The following is a 27314-nucleotide window of genomic DNA, read 5'->3' on the forward strand; positions in this document are numbered from 1 at the left end:
GAAAAGTTAAGACATGAATATGTCTGAAAGCAGCTAAATGTCTGAAATTAAGCCCATTCTATCATCTCCAAAGACTTGTGATTTTTTCAAATGTATAAACCAGTTTCTTTAAATGTGTCAAAGGATTAAATCTATGCCAAGTTGAAAGCTTAAATGCAAACTGATGTTTGAGTAGCTTAAATGCAAATAATATTTTTTTCAAATACAGCTCTGTGTATTATCATCCACAAAAATAAAAATTGATCAGATTATTTTGTTTAACCTTTGTATCCAAACTGGGCATAAGATCTAGAAATAAGCAGGATAAATTTCAGGCCCCAAGGATCAGCTCAGAAAGGTATGAGAAAATGGAAACAACAGTTGTTTATGGAATTACTTTTTACATTTATGTTCATGATGGCGGTGGTGTCGTTAAACTGACAGTTATTTACAAGAGGCTAGGAAGCCAGTGACTCAGATTTCTCAGCTTTGTAAGGAGGTTATAGGCAGAATTACCAGGCTAACTACATTTTTAATTTTAAACTACTTTATACTTTGATCATCTTTGAATATCCCAGATTTCTAAAAATGCTTTACACATTCTCTGTTAAGATTCTAACTGCTTCTGTTAAAATTCACCACTGACATTTTAAGTTATCTAACCTGGTAAACTTGACCAGGTTGAGCTTTAAGTAGATACATTTTAACAGATGATAAAGCTGATGACTTTCAAGGAAAGTCAGGCATATCTACTCTTTTACATGTTTCTGCAACACGTGAAAGCTTTGTAATAAATTGTATATTCTTGTCTGTTGTCTCACAGTTTTGGCATGTGTTTAAACAGTCTTTAGTCTTGGACAAATGAAGTTGTTTTAAATTGTGTCTTTTTGGAAAGATTAATATTAATAGGTAAATGTTATAAATGGAAGATGTAGCAGGAGGTCTTATGGAGGATGATTCACATGCTCTTTCTAAGGATCTAATTGCACAATTCATTTGGCTTACAAAATCAAATTAATTGTACAGTGTATTAGCCTCACTTTCAGTTGAAGGAAAATGTTATGTAGCTTATGTATGAGGCTCATTTTATCTCATTGTGATCTTCAGTCACTAGTGTGCTTTCCGTCATCATTTCATGCTTTTTAGCATTTGAAGGAAGTGTCTTCAATTTTGTTATCTCAGTATAGGCATATTAGAATAACAAGATCTTGACTGTAGGAACATTTTGGTCAAACCTTCTTCCTGTTGACTGAGAGCTCCCTAAATTTAACTACCACTAATTAATATCAGGTAAATGGCTCCAAGGCTTTTATTGAGTACATATGTACGTATATATCTGTGTGTGGATGCATGCACACACATTTCTTTTCGTCACATGGCTATCTCACTATAGACATAGCTAGACAAGTTGTAAATATAATAGTTATGAAATGCGATACAGTTAAGTATTTTATTCTTTATTTGGAACACTTGAGAATACATTTTGTAACACTAGTATTCTGAGGAACAAATAATATTACTGATGTATGTGCAGAGAGAATAACAATAACATTGTCTTCAGTTCACAATGTCCTCCACACGTTTTTTCCATTTTTCTGGAACCTCTGATGTTGGTTTTGCTCTTCTAGTCTTAAGCAGCCCATGTTGTTTGCTAACTGATTGTTTTTTGTGGCATTTGTCTCTTAATCGTGCTATATGAAAGTGCCTAATGCACTCCAAAATTCTCCAGTAAACATGTGAACTTGACTGATAAATAGAGTCTTTATGCTTTTAAAATCCTTCAGTTGAAAGCAGTAGGACATAGTCACAGCTTTACTCCCAGCAGAGATGGTTAGTAGTTATTGCTTTCGTTGCTACTATTTCTTTTTCTATAAACAAGACTTCAGTGGAGCTGTTATATATAATCAGTATGATTGGCTGAAATGTAGGAACAGCACATAAACATTTATGAAGGCATGTATGGTTTATATGAAGCCTTTTGAACAAGTAAAACTTTATATTATATGTATGCATCTGTTGAAATATTATTTAGTTGTGTGTTTTTCTCTGACAGTTTAAACGCATGCAATAATAAAACCAAAGAACATTACTGTGTTAGTAAAGGATCCAGCATTACCATAAAATTGGACCAAAAAAACCTATGAACTTTGCCTTTTTGATGACTTACTGCTCTCTTTTTTTTTCCACAGGTTCTCTAACATCAATGTTTGTCAGGCTCCCTTGTGGTGGTGTTGGAGTAAGTATTTTCTTTAATGTGTAAATAATGTCCTGTTTGTTCTCTCAGTCCCATTGGTAACAAAAATTGTTGCTTTGCTTTCCACCGAGCGGATAATTGCAACCAGATGTTATCCATAAACGGGGTCTGTCTGGAGTGCGGGGTTGCACTGACATTCTCACATGTGTTGCTTCAAAAGCAGTGTGAAAGTTTTAACTATTTCGAGTGCTGAAATCTTGTGCATGCTTTGTCTCTGTCTTTTAGGAAGAGAAACCTAATTTCCCAGACAATGGAGGTTAATAGCTTAGATTACTACATTTTAAAGTAACTATCAAATTAAAAAATGAGCTGCAGATGCATAGCAAGAAAGAAAGATGTACTTTTTATGTTGCTCAGATTGTGTAGGCTGTTTCTTCTGTGTTTTTTCTTTGTTCCTCAGATGCCTGCATAATAGTGTAGGTGAAAATATTTTAGTAAAGAATGGTGATTTAAGAGACAATATTTAGCAAGCTCTTGTAAATAGTAGTTTGCTGTGTTTGCTCCTGCGATACAAGACTGTTCTAGAATGAAATGTCTTGTAAGGAACGCTGCATGGGGGAATTGCAGTCTTCAGCATTTGGCATCTTTCAGTATGGGCTTTAAGACAATGCTGCCTGAATTATGAGAGAGGTGGCTAAAATATCTATCCATCCATCATGTATGAGCAAAAACATTTGTTTTCAACAGTCAAATTCCAAAGGAGTAACAGGAATTCTTTCTGCTCCCATAAGGCTATATATATAAATAAAATAAAATATCACACTAACATGGTGAGTTGAAATTCTAAAGCCTGAGGTTCTTTCAAGGCAGCCTTTTGCTATAAAGATTCTGTATAGGGTGGCATAACAGAAACTAATCTGGGAGAAAAGAAAAGACGGAGAATGAGAATAGACAATAAAAGGCATTGTGTTTGAAACTTCACAGTGGTAGTTCGTGTGCATAATTGTAACTCGCAAGGTTGAATCTGGAGGTCTGGATTCTGTTATGGAAATGAAACAAAATTGTTTTCTTCCTGAGTCTTTGCAAAATGACTGCTTTGAAAATTATCCCGTCAAAAAAGAATAATCGGCATTTATTCATACCACCACCACCAAGCACTCCTAGAGATATTTCATTTTGTATTGTAAATATGCTTCAGTCTCCTAATTCATGGCAAATTTTTGGCTAGACTTTAAAAGGTTTGGATTTACTCTACCCTGCAGACAGGCATGCCATTCAAAGTAAAAATTATCAATTGCAAATGAAAAATGAATGGTAACTAGGAGAGACAGCGATTGGGCCGAACACAATCCCAGAAGTCTTACATTAAGTCCTGAAACAAAAAGAAACCCCATAGTGTTGGTACTACCGATCCTGGCAACATTCTGTAGATAATTTATGCAGTATACATACCCATGCAGTTAACTTCCTGATGTCAGTTGCCTCCAAGTCTTTTTAAATGTAAATATTCAGTAAAACTGGTATCTGCTCCAGCTGTTCACTAATTCAGACATACCAATGTTATCATCATATAAAGGAAACTCCCAAAATACGTATTTTTGCTTTAATAGTAATTAATGACAACATGATAGCCAAGATTTTTCCTAAAATGATAGTTCTTTACAAAAAATCTCTCTCTCTGCTTTTCTAGTTAAATAGGAATATTAAGCCTATTATGTGAGTAGTCTTGACACTGAGGGCCTTGTTACATGGTAGGTTTAGGCAGCGTCTGAAGCTCTTAACTCCAGGACTGGCTGCACATTAATACCTTTTAAGTGGCTTAAAGCACACATTATTTGAATTAAAGTTATGACACTCCAGGGCAGGGTTATCTTCAATCTGCCTAATTGCATTCCTGTTTCATTACTGTGTAGCCACTTACCACAGCTATTCTGCCCAAGTTGAAATCCTCTAGTATCCCAAAATGTAATGGTCCCTCCTGAGTTAGGGCGAGCAGGCACGCTGGAGCATAGCGGAGCCGGCCACAGTGCCTCACCCCCTAGGAACATGGGCAGAGCAAGCGCCACAGCCCAGGAGTACCCGACAGCTGCGGTGCCTCCCACCGCCACCTGGACTGGCTTTGCTCCCGCCAGCAGCGGTGCGGGGAGCAGGTGCCACCTGAGCTCCAGAGAAAAAGGGATGGGGCCCCTTAGAGCTCAGGCAGTGCTTGGCTGTCCACCAGCCCAGCCAGCAGGACACGAGACAGTGGGTACTGCCTGTGCTCCAAGGTATAATGAATTGGGCCCCTCTGAGCTCAGGCAGTGCCTAGCAAGCTGGCAGCCCAGCCGGCGAGGCACAGGGCCACCTGAGTTCCAGAGAAAAAAGGATCCAGCCCCTCGGAAATCAGAGCAGGCGAGCTCCATGGCTGCAGCCCTGAAACTCTCTGATCTTGCTGAAAGTGACAGAGCACCTCCGCACTGAAAGCGGGGCCCAGGGCGGGTTCCTTGGGTCTCTGGTCTTGCTGCAGTTGACATGATGATGAGCCTGCTGGCGGAAGCAGCAAGCAGGACCTGTGCCTAGTCTTGCCTCTGCTCACCAAGCCTCTAGTGGCAAATCTCAGCCATGCAGGTGAAGGGTAATCAGCAGGTTTTTTGCCTTATTCTGCGACTGCTCCACTAAGACGAACAGCACTAAGCCAGTTACCCTGTAAGCCAAACAAATGTTAAGGTCTAACAGGGCTCGAAGACTTAAAACAAGTAGGGTTTATGGGGAGGGGATAGGGTGCTGATTATCCCAGTTTGTGACTTGCATCAAAACAGGCATGAGACAGTCCTTTACACATGCAGCTTGACTAACTCAAACTAGCTGCACATGCAGCACATTAATAATTCAAATTAGCTGCTATTGTCCCTGGGCAAAATTAATTCTGATACTTCATGGGCACTTAATGTGGGACAATAGGTTTGTACATCTGTAGGATCCCAGGATAAAATGCTTTGTCCCAGGAGAAATCCAGTGTCTATTTTCAACCTAATTTCCTTAACGTGTGTGTGTTCTTTCTTTACATTTTAAACTTACTTTTAGATCGTTATACATGGGCGTTTGCAGAAAAAAAGGCGTGCAATGGAATGGTTGGCTACAGTACATCAAAATACAGGGTCTTCATAAAGTCCTTGTGCACAACCTAAGTTATTAATGTTTAAAAGTGCACGAGGACTTTATGAAGACCCTGTATTGTATATCTAGTTAAGTATATGCAAGTACAGGATTTGCTTAAATCCATATCTATGAAAAGATTATTTGCCTCTCAGTGCAGTGCATCCTGGTATGATGTTGGTATGCTTCTGCTTGCTATATTAAAAAAAAAAAAGGAAAAACCATTTCCTGTGGCATATTGATTTTGTATGATTCATAGTTCTTAATTTACCATTTGCTGAAGAGTATTGCTTTAAGAAGTTATATGGTAGCATTGCACTGAGGCTACAGAAAGGTTCTTGTAGTATTTGATATGAAAAAATGGATTTTCTTTATTTTAATATGAATGTTGTTATAATCTCAAGGCAGGTAAAACAATTTAATGAATTATTTTTCTTCTTTTTAAAATCAGAAATCAGTGTGAAAGCATTAACTGTTGAGAACTTTAGTGAGGAAGAAATGTTTTCTGCAGCAAAGGGTGACAATATCTTGAAAAATTTCATTAGAGAAGAATTACCAGGAGATTGAATATAGTTTCCTGTTAAACTGCAAGCTCATTATTAAAGCATGATCTCTAGTTAAACCTGGGTAATTGCATTCTACCTAAATAAATTAGCCACACGGTTTCAGTTAGGTGCAGTATCATTCTCAGTGGTTTTAGGAGTGGAAGTAGTTTAACTATTGTAAGCTGTTAGAAATTTGCTGTTTTCTACCTCAGTGGTGGATGAAATATCAACTACATCTAGACATGAATTGCAAGTGATTTAGATTACAGAAGGCACAGATAATGCTTATTAGAGTTAAACATGAGTTCCAGCTCCATTTTTCACTTTCTCATAACTTTCTAAAACATCATGGGTGCTAATGTAATAAGGCTTTCCATAGCCATGGAAGAAAGGGCAATTTTCTCCTTCATCCAGAATTGTCATGTTTTTTTGGCTTTTTGTTTGTTTCTTTGTTCTAATAAAGTGTCTTGGATTCAGGCTACGTTATCTACCTTTAACTAAAAAATATTCTCACAACAATAAAGCAGAATGCCGGATACATTTGCTTTCCAGTTGGTGAAAACCAGTGGGGTCTCTGTTGCTGGACAGTGTGAATTGATTTTTCTCCAGGTGATAATCGTCAGCCTGATAAGTCCCATATTCCTGAAATCATCTGGTTACCTGAGAAGTGTCATCTCACCCGTTTATGAGAGAGAGAGAGAGTTATGGAGTTTGGAGTGGGTGGGGGGAGTTGTGGTAGTATTGGAAGTCCTCAGTTTTTCTGTCCCACACTCAGTCTGATTTCAGATGTTGACATGGGAAGTGGACTGATTATGTTTGTGCATCTTCCTGATAATGGATAAAGATCAGGTGCGCATATTGCTGCTTCCAGTTATGAGGCCACTCTTGATTGCCCTGGAAAAGAGATTCTAATCCTATCTCCTTCCTGTTGAACATGGGAAGAAAAGTGAAGGGGGAATCAGCTATACAGCCTTCTATCTACAGATGACATTGTGCTCTTTCTATTTCATCTACATGTCTGGGACTGCTATGCGACTGACTGAGGTCAGAGGTTGAATAACTAACCATGTGAAACTGGGCCGATACAAGATGGAGATAGTGTCTGTCATCAAAAAAGTGGGTGAGGAAATAACCAGAGATAATATCAGCTGCTTCAATTAAGGAAGTGAACCTAACGTTAATTCACAATTCGGGGTCCTGGTAGAACTCGGGTTGCTCCTGGATGTACAGTTAGAGAGACTCGTACTTGGATTGATCCTAAGTTTGGTTACTCCTGTTATATACCTCTTCACAGTTAACTGTGCCGTAACCACCTTCAAGGTCAGTTGCTTTAATGGACCTTTCAAGGGGCTAGAACTTGAGTCCACCAAGAAACAATCATAGATTCATAGATGATTCATAAATGTTAGGGTCGGAAGGGACCTCAATAGATCATCGAGTCTGACCCCCTACATAGGCAGGAAAGAGTGCTGGGTCTAGATGACCCCAGCTAGATGGTTATCTAACCTCCTCTTGAAGACCCCCAGGGTAGGGGAGAGCACCACCTCCCTTGGGAGCCCGTTCCAGACCTTGGCCACTCGAACTGTGAAGAAGTTCTTCCTAATGTCTAGTCTAAATCTGCTGTCTGCTAGCTTGTGGCCATTATTTCTTGTAACCCCCGGGGGCGCCTTGGTGAATAAATCCTCACCAATTCCCTTCTGTGCCCCCGTGATGAACTTATAGGCAGTCACAAGGTCGCCTCTCAATCTTCTCTTGCGGAGGCTGAAAAGGTCCAGTTTCTCTAGTCTCTCCTCGTAGGGCTTGGTCTGCAGGCCCTTAACCATATGAGTGGCCTTTTTCTGGACCCTCTCCAGGTTATCCGCATCCCTTTTGAATTGCGGCGCCCAGAATTGCACGCAGTACTCCAACTGCAGTCTGACCAGCGCCCGATAGAGGGGAAGTATCCATTGCAGAAAAATGTCTCCCTGTTTATGTCAGCATAGAGATTAGATTTAGTGGGTGTTCTGTCCTGTGTATGGAGCTAATAACTAGTTTCCAGATAGTTTAGATCCATGCAAACCTAAATGGAGAGGCCTCTTATTTGTCTGCCTCTCATTGTCTTGATCACTACAGTTGTGTTCAATATAGATGCATGAGCCAATAGCCCCTTTGCTCAGGAGGAGGAAAAGGTCAGTACCTTGCTTTTTTCACTAAAAATGAAAGTTCCAAAATCTTTTGTCTTGGTCAGAACCTGGAGGTATTGACCTCTAGTCAGTGCTTTTTATATTTTTTTTGGAAGGGATAAATTGAAAGAGAAATTCATTGATTTCATAGACATTAGGGCTGGAAGGGACCTTGGAAGATCATTGAGTCCAGCCCCCCGCCCTAGGGGCAGGAAGTCAGCTAGGGTCAAAGGATTCCAGCAAGATAGGTGTCCAAATGTTTCTTAAAAGAGTCCAGAGTGGGTGCTTGCACCACTTCTGGAGGGAGTCTATTCCACGCCTTGGGACCTTGGACAATAAAATCATTTTTCCTAATGTCCGGCCTAAAACAGTCTTGGAGGAGTTTGTGACCGTTTGACCTTGTCATCCCTTGGAGCGCTCTGGTGAAAAGGCGTTTCCCCAGATCCTGATATACACCCCTTATATACTTACAGGCAACCACTAAGTCAGATTGAGATAACTGAGGATGAGAAGTTTTATTTTTCTCTTGTGACAAATATAACAGTCAAATAGCCTGATATGTGGTATCTTGATGAGGCTTGTGGTATACAACAACTCTTAGTAATTACAGGATCTCAGAACTATTTACAGTAAGAGGTAACAGTTTTTACTACTGTCTTTGCAAGCGTCTTGTGGCTGACTTGTTCCTGTTCTGCCACCTGGACATTCCTGCTAACCTCAGATAGTTTTGTGGGATGCCACACTTCTTGGCTACTCTTCCAGGAAGACTTACTGGATGTCACAGGATAGAAACATGCTAACGTATATAGGATTTATTCAGGATTTGCTGCTATCCATGAAAAAGATGACCTGTCAGTATAGGAGGGGACACATACCATAGCGTGGCTCTTTATTAATGGTGGTTTTTCATGCCATTCTTAAATTATAATAAATGAATAGCTACTTTGCTACTTTCTGGGACTGGGCAAATTTTCTCGGTGTCATTTATACTTAAGTTGTCCAGTACATTGCAGTCATGTTCCTTTGTGCAGTCTCATTTTCAATATACTGTGCGTAGAAACAGAAGCAGAGTTTGCTGCTTCTTGCCCCCTGCTCCATCCTTTTTCCCCAATTCCCCAGTCCATATTTTGCACAGATCAGGGAAGCCTGGGTGCCAGCTCCTGAAACTTTGGACCTCAGTTTACTGATCTGCCTAACTGTTATCAGTTTTTGATCCAACATGTTGGGCATTAGCACAAGGTATATTTAGCATAATGAGTGACCGTGTTGCTGAGAGAAGTCTGGCCATCTTGGAATGTTTTCTTTATTGTAATGGAGTAAGAATATTTTTGTAGCATTCAAAGAGGTACAAATGTCCACAAAGATTTTAGTCTAATGTCCTTTATAACTACATGGTTGTTACTTAGTGTCAGATCATTGCTTTTCTCTTCAAGAAAAGTCTTTCCCTTTCTGTTTGGAGTTGTGGTTAACATATACATACTTGTGCTCCAGCCTCAAGCTGAGGATCACCAGCCCTTTGTGTGGAGGCGCACACAATTGCTCTTGTGTAAAGCAGGTTGCCCATTGGTGATATATTTTCTTTTCTTTTTTCAGTACTTGGACATGCTCATATTTCAATCAATATCTTATTAAGGGAAGTGGCAAAAAGGCAAGAATAAGATGACACAGTGGAAAAAAATCAATGAAAATTATGGTTTGTCCGCATAAAAACATTGGTTTGCTTCCAGAAGTGCAAGAACACTCTATTACAAAGCCAAAGAGAAATAGACTCTAGGGTAAATTTGTCCCTCAATATATTGAACATATATTCAATATATATATTGAAATGACTTTCAACTTCTTTCCCATTATTGAATTGTGTTTTAAGAGAGAGCTTTTGCATCATCTCAATTGACAAAAACAAAACTTTTCCCATCTGCAAGCAGGTCCAGTCCGAGCTGGAAAAAAACACAGGAGCAGATATACCAACAGATGTGAGCTCTGATTTAAGCAGCAGTAATGTTTTCCTGCTGATCTTTGTTGCTGTAGCAACATCTGTGAGTGTAGTATGCAACATTTTTAGTCAGAAACATTACCTTTGCTGCTGTGTACTGTATGCCCAGAAATTAAGTACTAAGAAATTATCAGATCACTTTATAGTACAACAGGATTAAAAATGGAGTTGGGGAAAGAAAATTTAAAAGTACTTCAACAATTTTCAGAAATGGTTTCAGCATATGTTGTATCTTAATGCTTCAGAAGGTCAAATGACCTGCTGTTACATGATTTAATAGCACTTTCTAAGACCTTTAAATTTACTTTCACATAAAACTATTTAGATTTAAGGCTTAACCGATTTTCTTTATACTGCACTGTTTTTTCAAAGTTTTTGTCTTAATTGGATTTTTACACCTCAGGTAGATTATGTAAATTCTTCAAGGCAAGAAGTGTGTGTGTGTGTGCATGTGCATACCCCAGTCCTGGACCAGTTACATGTTCAATTCAAGGCACCATACAGAACAGCCATAAAAACATTCTACATTATGTGCAAAATGTTTTTTTAGCTAGTTTGTCATTTTCTGGCACTGTAAATTGGGTGCTTATGTAGTACACTGGCCATGTAATGCTGCATGTTAATTGTAACATAAATGTAGTCTTGACTAGCTCAGGAGCCACACAAGCAGCTAGTGTTAACCAATGAGCCACAGACATATGAGCCCCGGTGAATTGTAGCAATACTGCAGTTCAAGGAAACACTAGAGAAGGTAACTGCATGCGTTGCATATGTTGTCTGGTTCATGATTGCAGAAATACCTCACACCACTCCATCCCCAGTGAAGACCAATGGCTCGATGTGTAGTTGGGAGGAGGTATCAAGTGGCATTCCCCTGGGTCTGCCCCGGGTACGGTATTGTTCAACAATCTCATTAATGATTTGAATGATGGGATTGAGTGCACGCTTAGCAGATCTGCAAATGACACAAAATTGGGTGGAGTGGCAGATGCTCTGGAGGGCGGAGCTAGGATCCAAAGTGACCTGGATAGACTAGAAAAATAATCTACAGTCAATCAGGAGAGTCAGCAAGGACAAGTACAAAATGTTCCTAACTTCCTATTTGAAGTCTTGTTTGGACAACTCTTTTGCTTCTGGTGATTTAGCAGTTCATCTATAGAATAGCAACAGAAGAGAGGGAGACTGGAGAAATGGTCGGCAATCAATTTGATGAGATTCAGCAATCACAAATGCAAAGTCCTGCACTTGGGATGGGATAATTGCATGCATAAATACTGACTGGTGAATGACTGGCTAGGCTGCAGTACTGCAGAAAAGGACCTGGGAGTTACAGTAGATCGTATGTAGAATATCAGTCAACAGCGTGTTCTTGTCCCCAAAAAAGACAACAACATACTGGGTTGTATCAATAGGAGTATCACTTGCAGATTAAGGGAAATAATTCTTCAACTCGATTCACAACTGATGAAGGCTTACCTGAAGTATTTTATCCTGCTTTGGGTCTTACACCAAGGAAGATGTGGACAGATTGGAAGGAGTTCAGCACAGAGTGGCAAAAATGGTTAGAGGCCTGAGAAAGCTGAAAGAATGAAGGTTATTTAGTTTGGGGAAAACTGAGGGAGGATTTGAAAACAGTCTTCAAATACCTTAAAGGTGATTCTAGAGAGGATGGAGACAGGCTATTCTGTGTCCGTAGAGGATAGGACTATGAGCAATGGGCTGAAGCTGCAGCAGAGGAAACTTAGGTTGGAGGTGAGGAGGAACTTTCTAACTATGGTAGTGGTCAAGCATTGGAACAGGCTTCCTGGGGAAACTGTGGAATCTCCATCCTTGGAAGTTTTCAAGACCAGATTAGCTAGACACTTGGCTGGAATGATGTAGTCAGGGCTGATCCTGTCTTGAGCAGGGGGCAGGATTAGATGACCTAGTGAGGTCCCTTCCAGCTCTGCTTTCCTATGAATCTGTATCATTTTCTATGAAGGGTCTCAGGTAGCTTATTAAAGAACCATTTGGTTCTTCAACAAAGCAGCTTGTTGTAGATGCTGCTTGTGGTTCAGCAGCCTTAGTCTGCTGAACCACAAGCAGACAGTGGGGCAAGGACTATTCACCAGCAGCCTGAATGGCATATGCAGCTTTTTGAAGTAATCTCAGTGCCAATAGAAGACTTAGCTCATGTTGTCCCATCACTTTTGCAGAACTTGTCTACTTACTCTTTTCTTTAAATGCCTCTCCAGAGACATTTACATTTGGGAAGGAAAATGCTAGAAAAACAGAAACATTAAAAAAATGCTGTTAGGTACCCAATAAAATAATGAAGGAATACTTAACAAGTATCAGTTGCCCAAGTGAGCCCTGCTGTCTGCAGCATTTCTGTGCCTCTGGTGAATCCACACTGCCTTACAGTATTTAAACAAATTCCATAAGGGAGTAAAAACTCTTGTGTTTTCACCTGTGCAAAATCTCACTTCTCAGGAAAAAGCCCATAGCCCTTTTCCCCAGGAAAAAATAATATAATTTGCAAAGGTTCAGCTGTCTTGGGGGAGCAAATGGCATTGAGTTTCCCCACTTCTTTAGAGTTTCTAAAAGTTCATGTAACAAGCATGGCAGCAACTTAATGGGAATAAGAAGGATCACATCACACTTTTGCCAATATTGTTCTCCAGAAAACAGGTTTGATGAAGAGACAATTGCTTCTAAACCAATAGCAGTCACCTCAGAAGCAGGAAGGGCCAGGTTTCCTTAACACAATAACATCATCCAGCCCAAAGAAAGAGACAAAACCAACAGTACCTATCAGTAAAAGGCAAGAAATATGTTTCCCTCTTTCTCCATAAAGTCCTTCCAGATGGCAACGCCGATGTTCAGTCCTAGCAACTCCTGTGATGGCAGTTACATCAAAGAATTCACAGGCAAGGGAAGCCAAGTATACTCTTAGTAATGAACTTCAGAAATCAAGAATGATGGACAGGTCAGCAGCAGCCCATACACCAATAGCAGCAACTTCAGATTTGGAGAGGAGTCCAGATCATGGCCGCATTAATAACATTTTCCATTATAGTAAAGTCTATGCCCTGATGCAGTAAAGTAATTTTGATGATTTGAGTGAAACTGTTCAAACTCTTACAGTTAAGATGATGATTAAGTGCTTTGTTGGATCAGGGCCCAGTGGGCTGCAGACATTCACTGTGGGAGAGATGGCTGAGTATAAAACTCTTAGCTCATAGATGCCTATGTGCAGGACAGAGAAATGAACGAGTAGCAGACAGCAACAGGCACCCATCATTAAATCCTTCTCTTTGTTTGATAGGTGAATGTGAGGGATTAGGGCACTGTCCTTGAAATTAACTTCCAAACTAAGCAAGATTTTTTTTTTTCAGTATTTAATTTCTCTCTGTAAAAATAACAACTATTCTAAAACCACTTCTGTCCTGCCCTCCTCGTTCTTCCTGGGGCACTGTTGATACGAGCTTGGCTTGTAGTAGCATCAAAATGCCTATAACTAACAGCTTTTGCCTCAGATATTTGGTTATGTTTTGGGATAGGAAGCTGAAGCTGACAATCTAGGGAGACCTTGTGATTCCACTGGATCTGCCTGATCTTACCGTCTCCTTTTGAATCTCTTCACTCTGTACTTTTGTCAAATGTCCCAATGCCTTGTTTACTGACTTGAGTGAGGATTCTCTCTCTGGTAGCCTGGATCTTCAAAACATTTTTTAAAACCCATTAGATGTTAATAGACTTTAATTTGTTGTTTGAGAGCTACTGAACTCTGGTTCTGATAAACTTCTTTGAAGGGTGGACTTCATTTGGAGCTCTGCTGTTGTGGAAACATAGAGATTTCAGTTTCAGAACTAGCATTTAGACAAGACTTGAAACTGCTATGGTAGGGCCAAGTGGAGGGTGGAAAGACTGTCTCAGCATCTTGAGATCCTGGAACATTCAGCTCTTTAAAGATCACCACAAACCACTCCTACTGCAGCAAACTTAAATACAAATAAGGTTTAATTGGTAAGAACGAAACCAGTATAGCCAGATTATTTGTCAGGTCTGTCTGCATCTTGTGTTACTGAAGTCTGAAGGTAACGAAGACATGAGTGCCTATGACAAGGTCAAGATTCTGAGGCTGCCAAGCATCTGAGCATGTACCCATTCTCACTACATGGTGGGGACACAACTCTGTCCATTATTATAAATATTTAGTCCAGGTTCCCACTCTCGCAAATGCACAAAATAACATGGTCAGGCCTAATGGCTTCCCACAGATGTCAAGAATCGAGGAAGAGAAAGATGAAACCATTCTGAGCTCTACCAGTAAGGGCAACCAGTTTGCTAATCATCACCCTTAGGCATCTCTTGGGGAGGAAAAGCAACCTCAATAAAGAGCCACTTTCCTATGGTCAGTGGTATATTGAAAGCATAGGATAGGTGCAATACAATACAATAAGCTTGAACAATTTTTGTTAACGTTATGTATGGCTAATGACAGTAGTTCTGTCCCATGTTCTGAAACCATATTGAATCAATCGGCAGAGAAGTTACTGAAACCTAGCTAGCATAAACCATCTCCACCAATTTAGTAATGGAAACAATGTGCTTATTGGCAGTAATACTGTCCAAAGAAGCTAGGCTTTCCCTAAATACTGCTTGTTCCATATGACTGGAAGCTTGCCCTTGCAAGAGGGGTTCTTAGCAAATCTTATTAATAATGGGCCCAATGTTTTATGTAGTCCATGAATGAACAGTATCTCTCAGAAAACTCAGGAAGCAAAACTGGACAAACAATACAGATAACCCATTGTTTCAGCTTTCTTCTAAGATTGTTGCCCCCCAGAATGCTCAACTTGGATCAAATCCAGTCAGTTACACCTGAAAAACAATTGGAATAGTTTTCACTGAGAAACACTTTGCACTTACCCTGAGACTTCCTACAGGTTGGAAAAATGCCATTGGTCCAGATTTTGCATAGGCCATGGCTAAGTAGACATGGCATGTTTTGCCTTCGTTATTGAGTACAAATAGTCTGGGCGACTACTGCGTGGATGTAGAGCAACTCTTCCCCCACCAGTGCTTCAGCCAGTAAGCAAACCCATAGGAATCCAAAGGTTCCTTTTGTCATCTTCTATTTAGTACATCCATTGTATTGTAGTAAAAATCAAGGCATATTGTCACATACACGTGAACTAATATTTTTTTTTTGTGCAGTTGTATAATTTGATGTGAAAAAAGCCAACAATTCACACTTTGTGTTTAAGGTAGAACATGATCTTGTATAATAATGAACAGCCAAAGAGTTTCTAAGGAATGTTTTCCTTTTATTCCCTCCCTTGTCTAAACTATGCATTTTCCAAAGGAATTTGATCCTAATCCTGTCAAATATTTGGCATTTGAATTAAAGATCTGCAGTTAACACCTAGACGTTGATGGGTCTATTGTTATCTTAAACTAGATAGTTTATTTTATGATTTTATCATGGAATTATTTGTAGTGTAAATCAAGCAAAAACAGAGTGGACAGGAATTTAAAGACTGTCCACCTTGTTCTTCATTGTTGAGTTTCCTCTTTAATATGTTTGGCTTTTTAACATTATCTTCAAGTTTTTTATTTGACCTTGGATTAATCTTTCCTAAAAAAAGAAACTAAGCTATAATAACGTGAGAGAACTTTCAGAATTTACCTTTTATGCAGGTTCAAACTCCCCTCCTTTGTTTTGCTATGCTGATCCCTCAGTGCTCCAGAGCTATTAGAAGTCCATTTCTTTTCAGTTACTTTAGTAATGGATGGAGAAAAAAATCACCATACTGGCATCAGCTTTGCAGTTAATGCCTACCTTTGCACATGGAGACAGAGGTGCACACCACCAAAACCTTTGATACTAGCACCCTGCACTACTACAAGGACTACTGTTTATGCTTATTTCAAGTCATGGTGGATCTGGTGCTTGGCATTGTTAGGATGACTGCTGCAAATATGGTTACTAATAATTTAAATAGTTTAAATAGTTTGTAAAATTGGAGAGTACACGTTCATGCTGTGCTTGTTGTTTCTGATGACTGATTTCTGCTTACCTTTTCAATAGGTTGACAGTGACACAATTTGGAATGAGGTTCATTCATCTGGTGCTGCTCGCTTGGCTGTGGGGTGTGTCATTGAACTTGTTTTTAAAGTGGCCACAGGAGAATTAAAGGTTGGTATGCTAATAACATTTAGTTCTGATGTAAGGCTATTGGTGGAGGCAGATAGCAGAGCCGGGTCCAAAAAAGGGTCTGGATAAATTCATAGATGACAGACCTGGCTGTTGAACAGAATGGTTGGAGATGTTTGTTTCCTCTGGCATTTCTAAACCAATAAATGGTGGGTACCAGGGAAGGTATTGAATAGGGGATATATAGATCGCTCTAGATGAGGGGTACTCAACCTCTGGCCGGCAAGCCAAATTCAGCCTGCAGAGCCATCATATCTGACCCACGGGGCTCCCCAGTGTTCCATAAATTTGGTAGCGGAGGAGTGGTAGCTATTGGTACAGCCACCCTCCCCACTGTCAAATCCCGTTTCCTGTGTGGCTGGTTAGAGCCAAGCTATACCCCCTCCCCCTGCAAGCCCAGGCCATGCTTCCTCCACCCCCTGTTTCTGGATCAAAGCCAGGCTATGCCCTGTCCCAGGTTGGGCTGTATACCCTCTTCCCACTCTGCAGAGCTACTTCCCTCTTCATGAGGCCTGGTTAAGCTCCTTTCCCCTGCAGGGCTGTGTTGAGACTGGCCTACCCCCGGCCCTCCATGCGACCATATGTTGCCTGCTTTGCCCTCTGGGCGCTGGGTCTTGCCCACAGACAGACTAGGCACTGCCAATCCAGCCCACTGGACAAAAAGGTTGGGTATGACTGCTCTAAATCTATCTGGTTCGATATTCTTCCTCTATAGCATCCATTTTTGCCACTGTTAGAGACAGGATACTGGGCTAGATGGATGTTTGGTCTGACCCAGTATGACACTTACGTTATTAGAGCTCTGTTCAAGAACCACAGTATGAAATTTCAGTGTTATACAGAACATCAGACTAAATTATGGTAATTTCTTCTAGGCTTTACTTAAAAAGACCCCTATGGGCATCAACAAGTAAACAGAAATTTCTTAATTATGTTTTAAGGGTTAATTTAAAAAAAGAAAAAAGCAAAAAGTATCCTCTGTAGTCATGGTTCCACTGATGCCCATGAGGGCTTTGTCATTGATAGCAATGGAACTAGATTTCACTACTGCTTTTTAAACAGTGTTATTTCAGAAACTTTGATTTAAAAAAATAGCTTCCAGAAATCTCAGACTGACTGTGTCCCTTAAACTAAACTAAAAGAAAACCAGCATGCTGGTATAGCTTTGACTAGAAACCATGACTGTCCATCTGAGAAATCAAAAACTATTGAATAATTCAAAACTAAATTAGCAATTCTAAAAACAATGTGTGCGAATATTACTATAAGAGCAATATTTCTTTGTGTTTGATCTTCCCTTCTGTATTCTTATTTATTTTTGTACGTAGAATGGATTTGCTGTAGTTCGACCTCCAGGTCACCATGCAGAAGAAAGTACACCCATGTAAGTATCTGTGTGCGCACTAATTGGCTAACTTTAACTTTTATAGCCATTAATGAAGAGAAGTGTGATATAGAGCTAGGAGCTAACAAATGAATGTTGGCTTATTATAGATGTTTTTTTGGAGATTGCTATGCAACACTTTCAGATTCCAAGTGCTTTGTAATACTTTAAAAGCAGGAAAGATCCTGATTTCTTATTTAGTAAGATCAGCATTAGAATCATACCTAAGAATATTTGTAACGCCCTATTGATGCAAGTACTTCCATCATCCATATCAAGTGTTTATGTGACTGACGGGAGATTTGTAAGTGAAATGCACTGAAATTTCCTTTTTAATATGGAGAAATCAATGATACATGACTTAAAATACCGTATCGGGTATAACAGTACCCTGGGGGTTTGACATTGAAATGTTAAAAAATAATAATAATGTTTTCATGAAGTAAACAAATGAAGTCAGGTCTCTTAAACTTATTTAGTTTTGTAGGGTTTTTATTCCTACCAAATTGAAAGTGTTTTAGGTTTGTTTGGCCAGTTTCAAATCTGGTTCTAAAGGTAAGAGTTTAATAAAACATATTGAACAGTACATCTCCTTCAACTCTGTATATAATTTATTGTTTATTGAGCTAGTACATTCCTGGCTTTTGTCACCAATGCATACGTCTTTGAGCGTGTTAGTATTGTTTTGGTGTGAGATCAGAGAGTAACTACTTCTGAATTTAAATCAGCAGTGTTCTGAAACTTCTCTGATCAGGTCCACTGCATTTCTTTTAATCTTTCCACTCCAAATCAAAATAAGGCCTTTCCCTTCTTTCTTTGTGCCTACACTACCATGGTCCAACTTGAGTGAGAACACTGAAGCTTTAGAAATTGGTGAGTGGGCAGTGAGTATACTTCGAGAGCATCTTGCAGAAGAGAGTTTTGGAAAGTATAAAAATGTTCACAATTTCCCATGAGATCACTGAGTCACCTGCTGGTGTGTGGGGGGGTTATGTGTAATTGAGCACACGTGTGTCTGTTAGGGAAGAAAAGAGTGAAAGCAATAGAAATGTCTTCCTACTGTGTTATGTCTCAGATGATAAATGTATTAGGACCAAGGCAAATGTATAATTAACACCCCTTTTTCCCCCTCTCTCTCCCTCTCATTACCTCTAGGGGGTTTTGCTATTTTAATTCTGTGGCAATTGCAGCCAAGCTTCTCCAACAGAGACTGAACGTTAGCAAAATCCTTATAGTGGACTGGGTGAGTAAACATTTATTCTTCCAAAAGTAGCAATGGAAGCTTTTTGTCAATTTCTTTAAAAAAAAAAAATAAAAAGGAGGTCCAGGATTTATAGCTTAGTGAACAGAATCTGGCTCTAGTTTGTCAGAACAAAAATTCCCTTTCAAAAATTGTTTATTTGTAGTAAACTTCCTAAAGCAGTCTCAATTTTTTGGCAGAATTTGACAAATTCTACTTTTCCCCCGAACTGATCCTGAATAAATGTTTAGTCTTCCAAGGTAAAGCTTTAATGTAGATAATTTTCGAAGATGGCTACCTCTGCTAGGTGCTCACTTTGGGATCATAGGTCCAAAACATTATTTCCATCCTAGCACACTTTCCTGATGAGCAGGGATCTTGGTTTTCTCTAATAAAAAAAATCCAAAATTCTCCAATTAAAAAAAAAAAAATTCAAACTTTGATTAAAAAATTCAAAATCTGTGTTTGTCCATGAAACACCACTAAATGAATAAATAATATATATATAAAATAAATAAAATGTGTGCATATACATGTGCATGTGTGTATGTGTTTGTGTGTATGTATGTTTGTATATATATGTGTGTGTGTGTATTCATTGAACACAATGTTTTATTGGAACATTTACAATTTAAAAGCAGTTTGGAAGCCTACCAGTGCCTCAGTCGTTATAATCAGGGATCCTGGTTTCCTCTGATTTAAAAAAATCCCCAATTTTTGGTTAAAAAAAAGTAACCCCAAATCCAATTTTTTCCATGATTTAAATGAAACACCACTGATATATAGATATAGTGATGTTTCATTTTAATCATGGAAAAATGTGGATTTGGAGTTACCGTTTTTAACTGAAAATTGGGGACTTTTCAATATCGGAGAAAACCAGGATCCCTGATTATAATAAAATAAATTCTAAATACGTATATATTTTGGCATTTGATTTTGGTTTTTTTTTATAATGGAAAATCAGACCCCCCTTCTCTCACCAAGACGCACGTCCAGCTGTGGCTGTCCCTCTAGCTGCTTTGTGACGTTGAGCAGCAGTGGCGATGTGTAGAGGGTTCACGGGGGTGCACCCTAACCTCCCCCCCCACTCCCCCAACACGCACACTTTTTGGCATTGAGCAACCCTGACATGCTGGCACCCTCCTCCTGCCCATCTGTTGCCCCTTACTCCCAAGCCACAGCCCCTCCCAGCCCTACCATTGCTCCTCACTCCCAATCTTCAGCACCTGCTCACCTCCACTTCTTTAAAGCAGCAGCTCTCCCCTGCACCAGGACACACGTCCAGTTGCAGTTGTCCCCCTTGCTGCTTTCTGGCTCTGAGTAGTGCCGCCCCTGCTGTTCTGCTCCTTGTCTGTTGGCAGCAGTAAGGGCTGGGTTCAAGTTTTGCAGGATCCTAAATAAGTTTATCTTTGGCTTGAGCCCCCACCCAAAAACCTGGGACAACTAGTTTTAAATTGGCGTGTCCTGAATAAACAAACTTCTCCCTTGCAAGCAGTATACCAACAAAAGCCAGACTTATTATAGGACAAAAGGGAAAGAAACACAAAGTACAACCTAGAGCACTTTTAAGCTCTAAGTTCTATATAGTCCAGCCCCACCTAGGTTTTCTGCTCTCCTCAGCCTTGCTGCGGCCCCTGCTCCCACTGGGACCTCCACTTCCCCTACAGTCCTGTCCATAGTCTACCAGATGTTACCTGGCCACTAGCAGACTGTCTGCTCTGTCTTCTGGCTGGGGCTTATAGACTGCTAGTCCTACCCCTAGAGGGTCATGTAACTAGCCTAATTGCCAGCTGCTCCCCCGTATTCTGGCTCCTAGAACCTGATTCACAGTCTTTAGGGTGGCTTATGCACTCTTTGGCATCTTTTCTAGACTTGAATGTGATGTCCAGAGGCTGAAGTAAAAATTTGAGACGCATCAAAACAAGTCAGTATGTAGGACTGACTCAATTCGCGATTGCATTTTCTTTTCTTGGAAAGCTCAAAATCAAGTGTTTTCTGTGAAAAAAGCAAGCAAGCTCCAAGATTTTGTTGGGGATAAAAAGAGGACTTGCTGGTTCCCAGCAGAAAAGGTGGGAAGTCTTCCCACCCAAGAGAAAACTGCAGCAAGCCCTACTGGAGTCTTGAACACAGGGGGCCCCACTCAGCCCTGCCAGTGCCCCTTGTTCCCAACCTGTAGCCTCCTGGACCCCCAGCCCTGCTGGAAGGGGCCTCCGGCTCCCCAGGCCCTACTTACCCCAAAGGTTGCAGGAGGCAGAGTCTGAGCCAGCCCTGGCTGGTCTCAGATTCTCTGCCCCTGCCCTCACTCCCTCCCCCTCCAGAAAGGGCCTACGCTTTCTTGCCCTTTTTGCAAGCAACTTGTTGCAGATGGGAACTTTGCCAGCCATAGGGCAGCTGTTTGTAAAAGGGGAAACCTATAGTTTCCCACTTTGAAGGGGAAAAGCCGCATTTTTTTGTACAGAAACAGAAACTAAGCTCTGCATAGGTTAACCCCCCTGCTGAGGGCTAGGGTGCAATTTGTGCACATTTGAGCAATCACAAACACTGGCAAATTTCTCTGAATGATTGTTTTTTCAAAAGTTTGCAGCCCTTCATTTGGATGTCAAGTAGTTTTTTTAGGATTGGGGTGTGACAAGTTATCCAAGTTGGGTAAAGTGTTCTAGAATAGCTTTACAAATAGAGTTTGTAAGACAGAATCAACAGATACCGTATGCCTTGGACAGAGAGGGCATACAAATTAAAGTGTAAACATATGTTCCTTATGTCCTTCTAGATGGACACACTTTTCCAGTGTTTCTTTACTCTTCCTTTACACATCACTGTTTGTTCATGTCAGAATTGCTGGAAAATTTGGAAAATTATGATAACTTGCATCTGAGCATTAACAGCACTTCCATAGGGGAGCTGAGCTGTCTGGTTGTGGATTTTGCCTTTTGTTGCCGTTCATTGCACTGCTTTTAAGTTGCTCTCCCATATAGCTTAGCCTTCCCATTTCGGCACAGAGCCTTAAATGGATGTTTGATATGCAATTAATTAATCTGAATTAATGTTCCGATTTATAGTGATTAACATAATGCCTCTAAAACGTTCATATAAATCCAATTATATCCAAAAAAAATACTCGAACCGTAGTTGGGGTTTTTTTGTTGTTGGTGGGGTTTTTTTAACTCGTTATCTTATCTGGTTATGTTAAATTGAAAATATAACAAGAACCATTTCAGTTATTGTAAGCTGCTCAATTCAGGTTAAAAAAAAATATATCTGATACATTTTAATCTGTATTATTACCCATGTACCAATCCTTCTCATATAATGCAATCTTTTCCCAAAGGATGTACACCATGGAAACGGTACTCAGCAAGCTTTCTACAATGACCCTAATGTTCTTTATATTTCACTACATCGCTATGATGATGGGAACTTCTTCCCAGGCAGTGGAGCTCCTGATGAGGTAAGAATATCATTAAACATGATACCTGTCCTCCACAGAGTTTGCCGTGATAGGTAGAAACTGCTGTAGTCGCAATTCAGATTCATTGACAGAACTGTGGGGACTTCCATCCAGGAAGAAATGTTTTGGCAGATACCTATTGAAAAAAATGTACCGTGTGTGTGCAAAAGAGTGAATTTTATTGTTTCTAAGTCCTAACAGCTCTAAGAAAATTAAATTTAACCTTTAACATGGCTTGCAAGAAGGAAGACGTCTTGGTAAACAACCATAGTTAAAAAGTCAGGATCAACATGATTAAATTCTCTCCAGTCAGTATTGAGCAGTCCCTTTTGTTTAACAGAATAAAGTCAGTTGTCCCAAACTGCATTTCTTTTTACTGGAGAATATAACTCATTGTGCATTTCAGTGCTGCCATCTAAACAAGGCAAGTGTTTTGTGAGACACTATGAAAATGAGTTTATAGTTCCTACATGCGCTCACCAGTACATCACATGAATCTGAATTCCCGAAGAAAGTTAGCAATCTATCAGTGCTAATAATGCCCAGTAATAATGTAGTGCCATTGTAATAATGCCCATTCTTTACTCAGAGAAGTGTGCAACATTGAGAACAGTTTTTGTTACCTTTGGCAAGCTAGATATGAGATATTTTAGCTACAGAGCCATTGGAATTATCAGAGAACATCCAGAGACGCTACTAGAATCCCGGAAGCCTTCTACAAATGGGCCATGCAAATTAAAGTGGAAGTATTTTTTTTTCTTTGACCTTGCCAAGAGATACCCATACTTCTATTTCTTTCATTCTGTACTGAACTGCATCCTTAAAGAAGCAAAGTTTAGGCCTTCTCTTTGAAAGAGTACCTGTGAGCTATTTTTTCCTGTTCTCATTGTTTGGTGGAATCATCTGTTGTTCATTCTCTTACAAGGGCATACTTATGTCTCACGTTGTTTTCTGTTTTTCCTAAGAGAATACGGTTGGCATGAAAATGCATTTTTGTTTTAAAACCCACAGTAATTTGCCTTCCTTATAACAAACAAGCCAGAAATTATTCATTGCATAGAATTCTGTAGTTCTTGGTTTTCCAACCTCATTGTAAGCTGACCTCATTAAACAATACTGGATACGTGGTTTACCAGAATGGTGTCCCAGAAAATATTTGCCACCAACTCATTCAGTGTTTTGACTTCTTATTTCAGTTTGCTCTCAGGTTATTTGCCTCTAGTTTCCAATCAGTTTTACATAGAATTGAAACTAACCTCTGTTTAGCAGGTGTAAATAGAGAGAAAAGCATATAAGAGCTCATGAATATATCTGGAAACTGTTCTATATTTAAATAAAGTAATTCATATTATACACAATGTCCTGAAATGCTTAATATTTTACCTGACTCCATAATTTTAAGTAATGCTGAGTTAAACAAAATGGTTCCTTCCCAACAGAGATGCAGTTATAAGTGTAAATATACATACATATACGCCTATATGTATATTAATATAGTTATAAATAAATGTATTCAAAGTCCAGTTGAATAATTTAGCTAACTTTATTTACCCTGAAGCATTATAAAAAGATCTTGACATTTCTTAGAATTTCTTACCCTGCCAATGCTTTATTGTTTTATTATCTTGTTTGTACATCACAACTGGAACAATGGCCAGCAGTTTTGTGTGAAAAATGTAACTGTTACTGTAGGCCACAGGAGTACCACAAGACCATAGATTTTTGCGGGAGCCACATTCATGCTGACTCTTGAAAATAACTTAATAACCTAGTTGTGTGTTAGAAAATTTAATCTGGGTTTAAAAGACATGTCATTCTAGGCACTAAATTATATATTGTAAAATAGGGCACATAAAATGTTGGCGTTTTCCAAATGTTTTAGGAATTAAAAAGTATATGTTAGTCTCAACTGTAATTTTAATGTAGGCAGTATAGACCCGCATGGTTTTCTAACAGCTGGTATTTACTGGAATTTCGTCAAAGAAAAATTTGAAACTAAAACTCTGATGTTTATCTCAACTAATCTAACTGCCTATGCAATTGTATAATACTTCTACACTCATATTCTAGATTAGCCAGTATTAGGCAAGAACAATATGCCAGCATTTTAGTTTTCGTTATGAAATGGAGGCTTACATTTTTAATCAGATGTGTTACTGTAATACCCTATCACAACTGTCACCTATAATGAAATTTCACACTATAATGGGGTGAGCAAGTGGAAATACAACTTTCATTTACTACCAATACCCATTTATACCAATTAACTTTTATTGGCTGGAATATATTCTTTTCACCAGCAGAGGGGGGCCTCACTCTGGATAAAACTAAGGAGTATAAAATACATAAAAGTCCCATATTAATTTAGGGACTGTGTTCTTAAGTAACATTCATTTCTTAGTTTACCAGTGATCCACTACTTCATATTCATTCACAGTTCTTGCATAGAATTAAGTGTGAGAGAGAATGTGAAAGGTTTAATAATTATCTCCTTTTTCTTGATCTAAAAAAGGCTAGAGGGGGAAGAACCCAGTAGTGCATTCATAAACTTTTAAATCAGGATTAGAAAAAGCAAATATGGCAGGCTTGCTACATCAACAGAATTTTCAGATATTTAATTCAATATATTTTTCCCGTCTTTAGGTCGGCACAGGACCAGGTGTTGGTTTCAATGTTAATATGGCCTTTACTGGGGGCCTTGATCCACCAATGGGAGATACAGAATACTTAACTGCTTTCAGGTAACATTGATGCCATCCTTATACAAAATTCAACTGAAATGAGATCTTCCAGTAGTGAAATCTCTCCTCTTTTCTTGGAGGGTTTTTTGTGAGCTAAATGAGAAACATAGTTCCCAAGTCATTGCGATTATTTTGTACATATATAGCTGAGGCTAAACAAATACAAGAGGGATGTTCTTAACTATTAAGCTATAGACAGACGTCACATTTATTCCTCCATAAACATTTTTATGGGAACACAAAACCCAAACAAACAGATGTCCAGATGTCTCAGGTTGCATCACAAATGCCCAAAATTGTGACCACAACAATTTGTAGTAATAGTTTATGCCGCCCTTTCATGGCAGACATCTGCTTGTTTATGGTATGGGAGTGCAGGCAGCTCCAGCCACTCCCCCTTCCCCCAGGACTTTAAAGGCACATTGGCAGCCTTGAGACCAGGTAGCAGTGGTAGAGGGTCTAAGTAACATGCCAGACATTAAAATTAATGTAGGATACTTTTTTGCCACAAAGAAGTTTCACTTCCAATTTCTGAGAGGCAGTTTAGCCATTTTTATCAAGGGATAAATTGCTTGAACGTGTGGCATATTATGACTCAACATGCAAAACTTGTACTAATTACATGACAGGTGTAACAATCTGCCATGAGTGCGCAGAGTAAAGGGGAATGGGGTCCAAAATGGAACAAAGCATTGTTCTCCGTTTCAGGGTTGAATGTCCCATCCTTAGCACTGAAGACCTTTTGCTTTAGCTTTCTGTGCTTACCTATTGATACCCATTTTCATTTGTTCTTATTCTATATATGCTCTTGGCACTTAATTTGGGCTTGTATTAACCCATTTAGATTTTTCACCTCAGAGAAGATGGAAAAGAAAAAAAAGAGCCAGATATATGAGTAAGAAATGACCAAGTTGCATTAAAAACTGATGGGTTAAAATTGCATAAATAAAATTAGACCATTTTTTTTAAACATTTTTGTTTAAATTAAATATAGTTGAAAAGAAAAGCTGTTTAAAATTGTAAATTGACACCTTACTGCTAAGCTATTAAAAACTTTTATTCTAAATAAAAAATAATAAATCATACATGTTTGCTTCTGAAATGGGGAAGACACTGATTATGCCACAGGAACCGGAGTTTGCTAAAGTGCTGTACCAGCTTTTGACAGCAGTAGTCTATTTTTCATGTTCAGAGTATTTTCTTCATTACGGGTAATTTAATTCAGTGACTAATTACTCAAAGTTGAGAATCCAATTGCAGTTTGATAATATAGGAAAACTTGTTTTCCTCATCTGATTTATCGGACAAAAACTAGGTGTGTGAGATTCACACGGGTGCCACGCAGTATTAGCACTCTTAGGTGTGCAAGTGATTCACAAAATAGTCAAAGATGTCAAGGTGGAATCTATACTGTCAAAAACAGACCACGACAAATCTGACTTAAGGGTGCTTTCCAACAGAAAAAATGCTGTATTATTTTTCCGTAGTCAAATTATAAGTGAAGTCAGTTTTTTAAATGGGGTACCACTAAATTCACTTGGAGTACTGTATCCATTTTTGGGCTCCACACTTCAAGAAAGATGTGGACTGACTGGAAAGAGTCTGGAGAAGAGCAACAAGAACGATTAGCAGTTTGGAAGCATGGCTTAGGAGAAAAGGCTGAAAGAACTACATCTATTTAGTCTGGAGAAGAGAAGATTATGAGGATGTTTGATAAGTCTTCAAATACCTGCAGGGCAGTTATAGAGAGGATGGAGACAGACTTTTCTCTGTGGCTGTAGGGGATAGGACTAGGAGAAATGGCATCAAGGTGCAGCAGAGGAAATTCAGGTTGTAGATTAGGAAGAGCTTTTTTGACTGTAAGGGTACTTGAGCGTTGAAACAAGCTGTCTAGAGAAGTTGTGGAATCTCCATCCCTGGAAATTTTCAAGAGCAGATTAGACAGATACTTAGTTGGGATGGCTTAGTCGGGGATGATCTTATCTTGAGCTAGGAGCTGCAATAGATGGCCTTGTGAAATCCCTTCCAGCCCTACCTATGATTCTATGAGTTAGTCCATCTTGGAGGTGACTCAATGTGGTCATGGATCATATTCTTTCCTTATTGTCCCAATAAACTCAGTAAACTTGGTTATTTCTCTCTCTCTCTATTTCAGAGACTGTGGCTAGATGAGACTGAGGTATGGGATAGTGCAGGGATTGGCAATTAGTTGGGCTGGAGGGCCACTTAAGGAGTTTTAAGGAGCTGTTTGGGGGGCGGAAATTGATCCTAGCTGGCCCTAGATGCAT

General features: G+C 39.4%; 1 protein-coding gene across 8 annotated transcripts in view; it reads left to right on the forward strand.

Moving 5' to 3' along the window:
* HDAC4 (histone deacetylase 4) overlaps positions 1-27314 on the forward strand; it is a 426792-nt gene that overhangs the window by 360680 nt on the left and 38798 nt on the right. For all 8 annotated transcript variants that reach the window (XM_019492149.2, XM_019492145.2, XM_014594242.3 and 5 more), the window contains 6 exons: positions 2169-2215; positions 16085-16192; positions 17539-17594; positions 18750-18837; positions 22166-22285; positions 24929-25026. In XM_019492149.2, coding sequence (XP_019347694.1) covers positions 2169-2215; positions 16085-16192; positions 17539-17594; positions 18750-18837; positions 22166-22285; positions 24929-25026 — 517 coding nt within the window. The remainder of the gene's footprint in view (positions 1-2168; positions 2216-16084; positions 16193-17538; positions 17595-18749; positions 18838-22165; positions 22286-24928; positions 25027-27314) is intronic.

The sequence above is a fragment of the Alligator mississippiensis genome, chromosome 4, assembly GCF_030867095.1.
Source record: "Alligator mississippiensis isolate rAllMis1 chromosome 4, rAllMis1, whole genome shotgun sequence".
NCBI lineage: Eukaryota > Metazoa > Chordata > Crocodylia > Alligatoridae > Alligator > Alligator mississippiensis.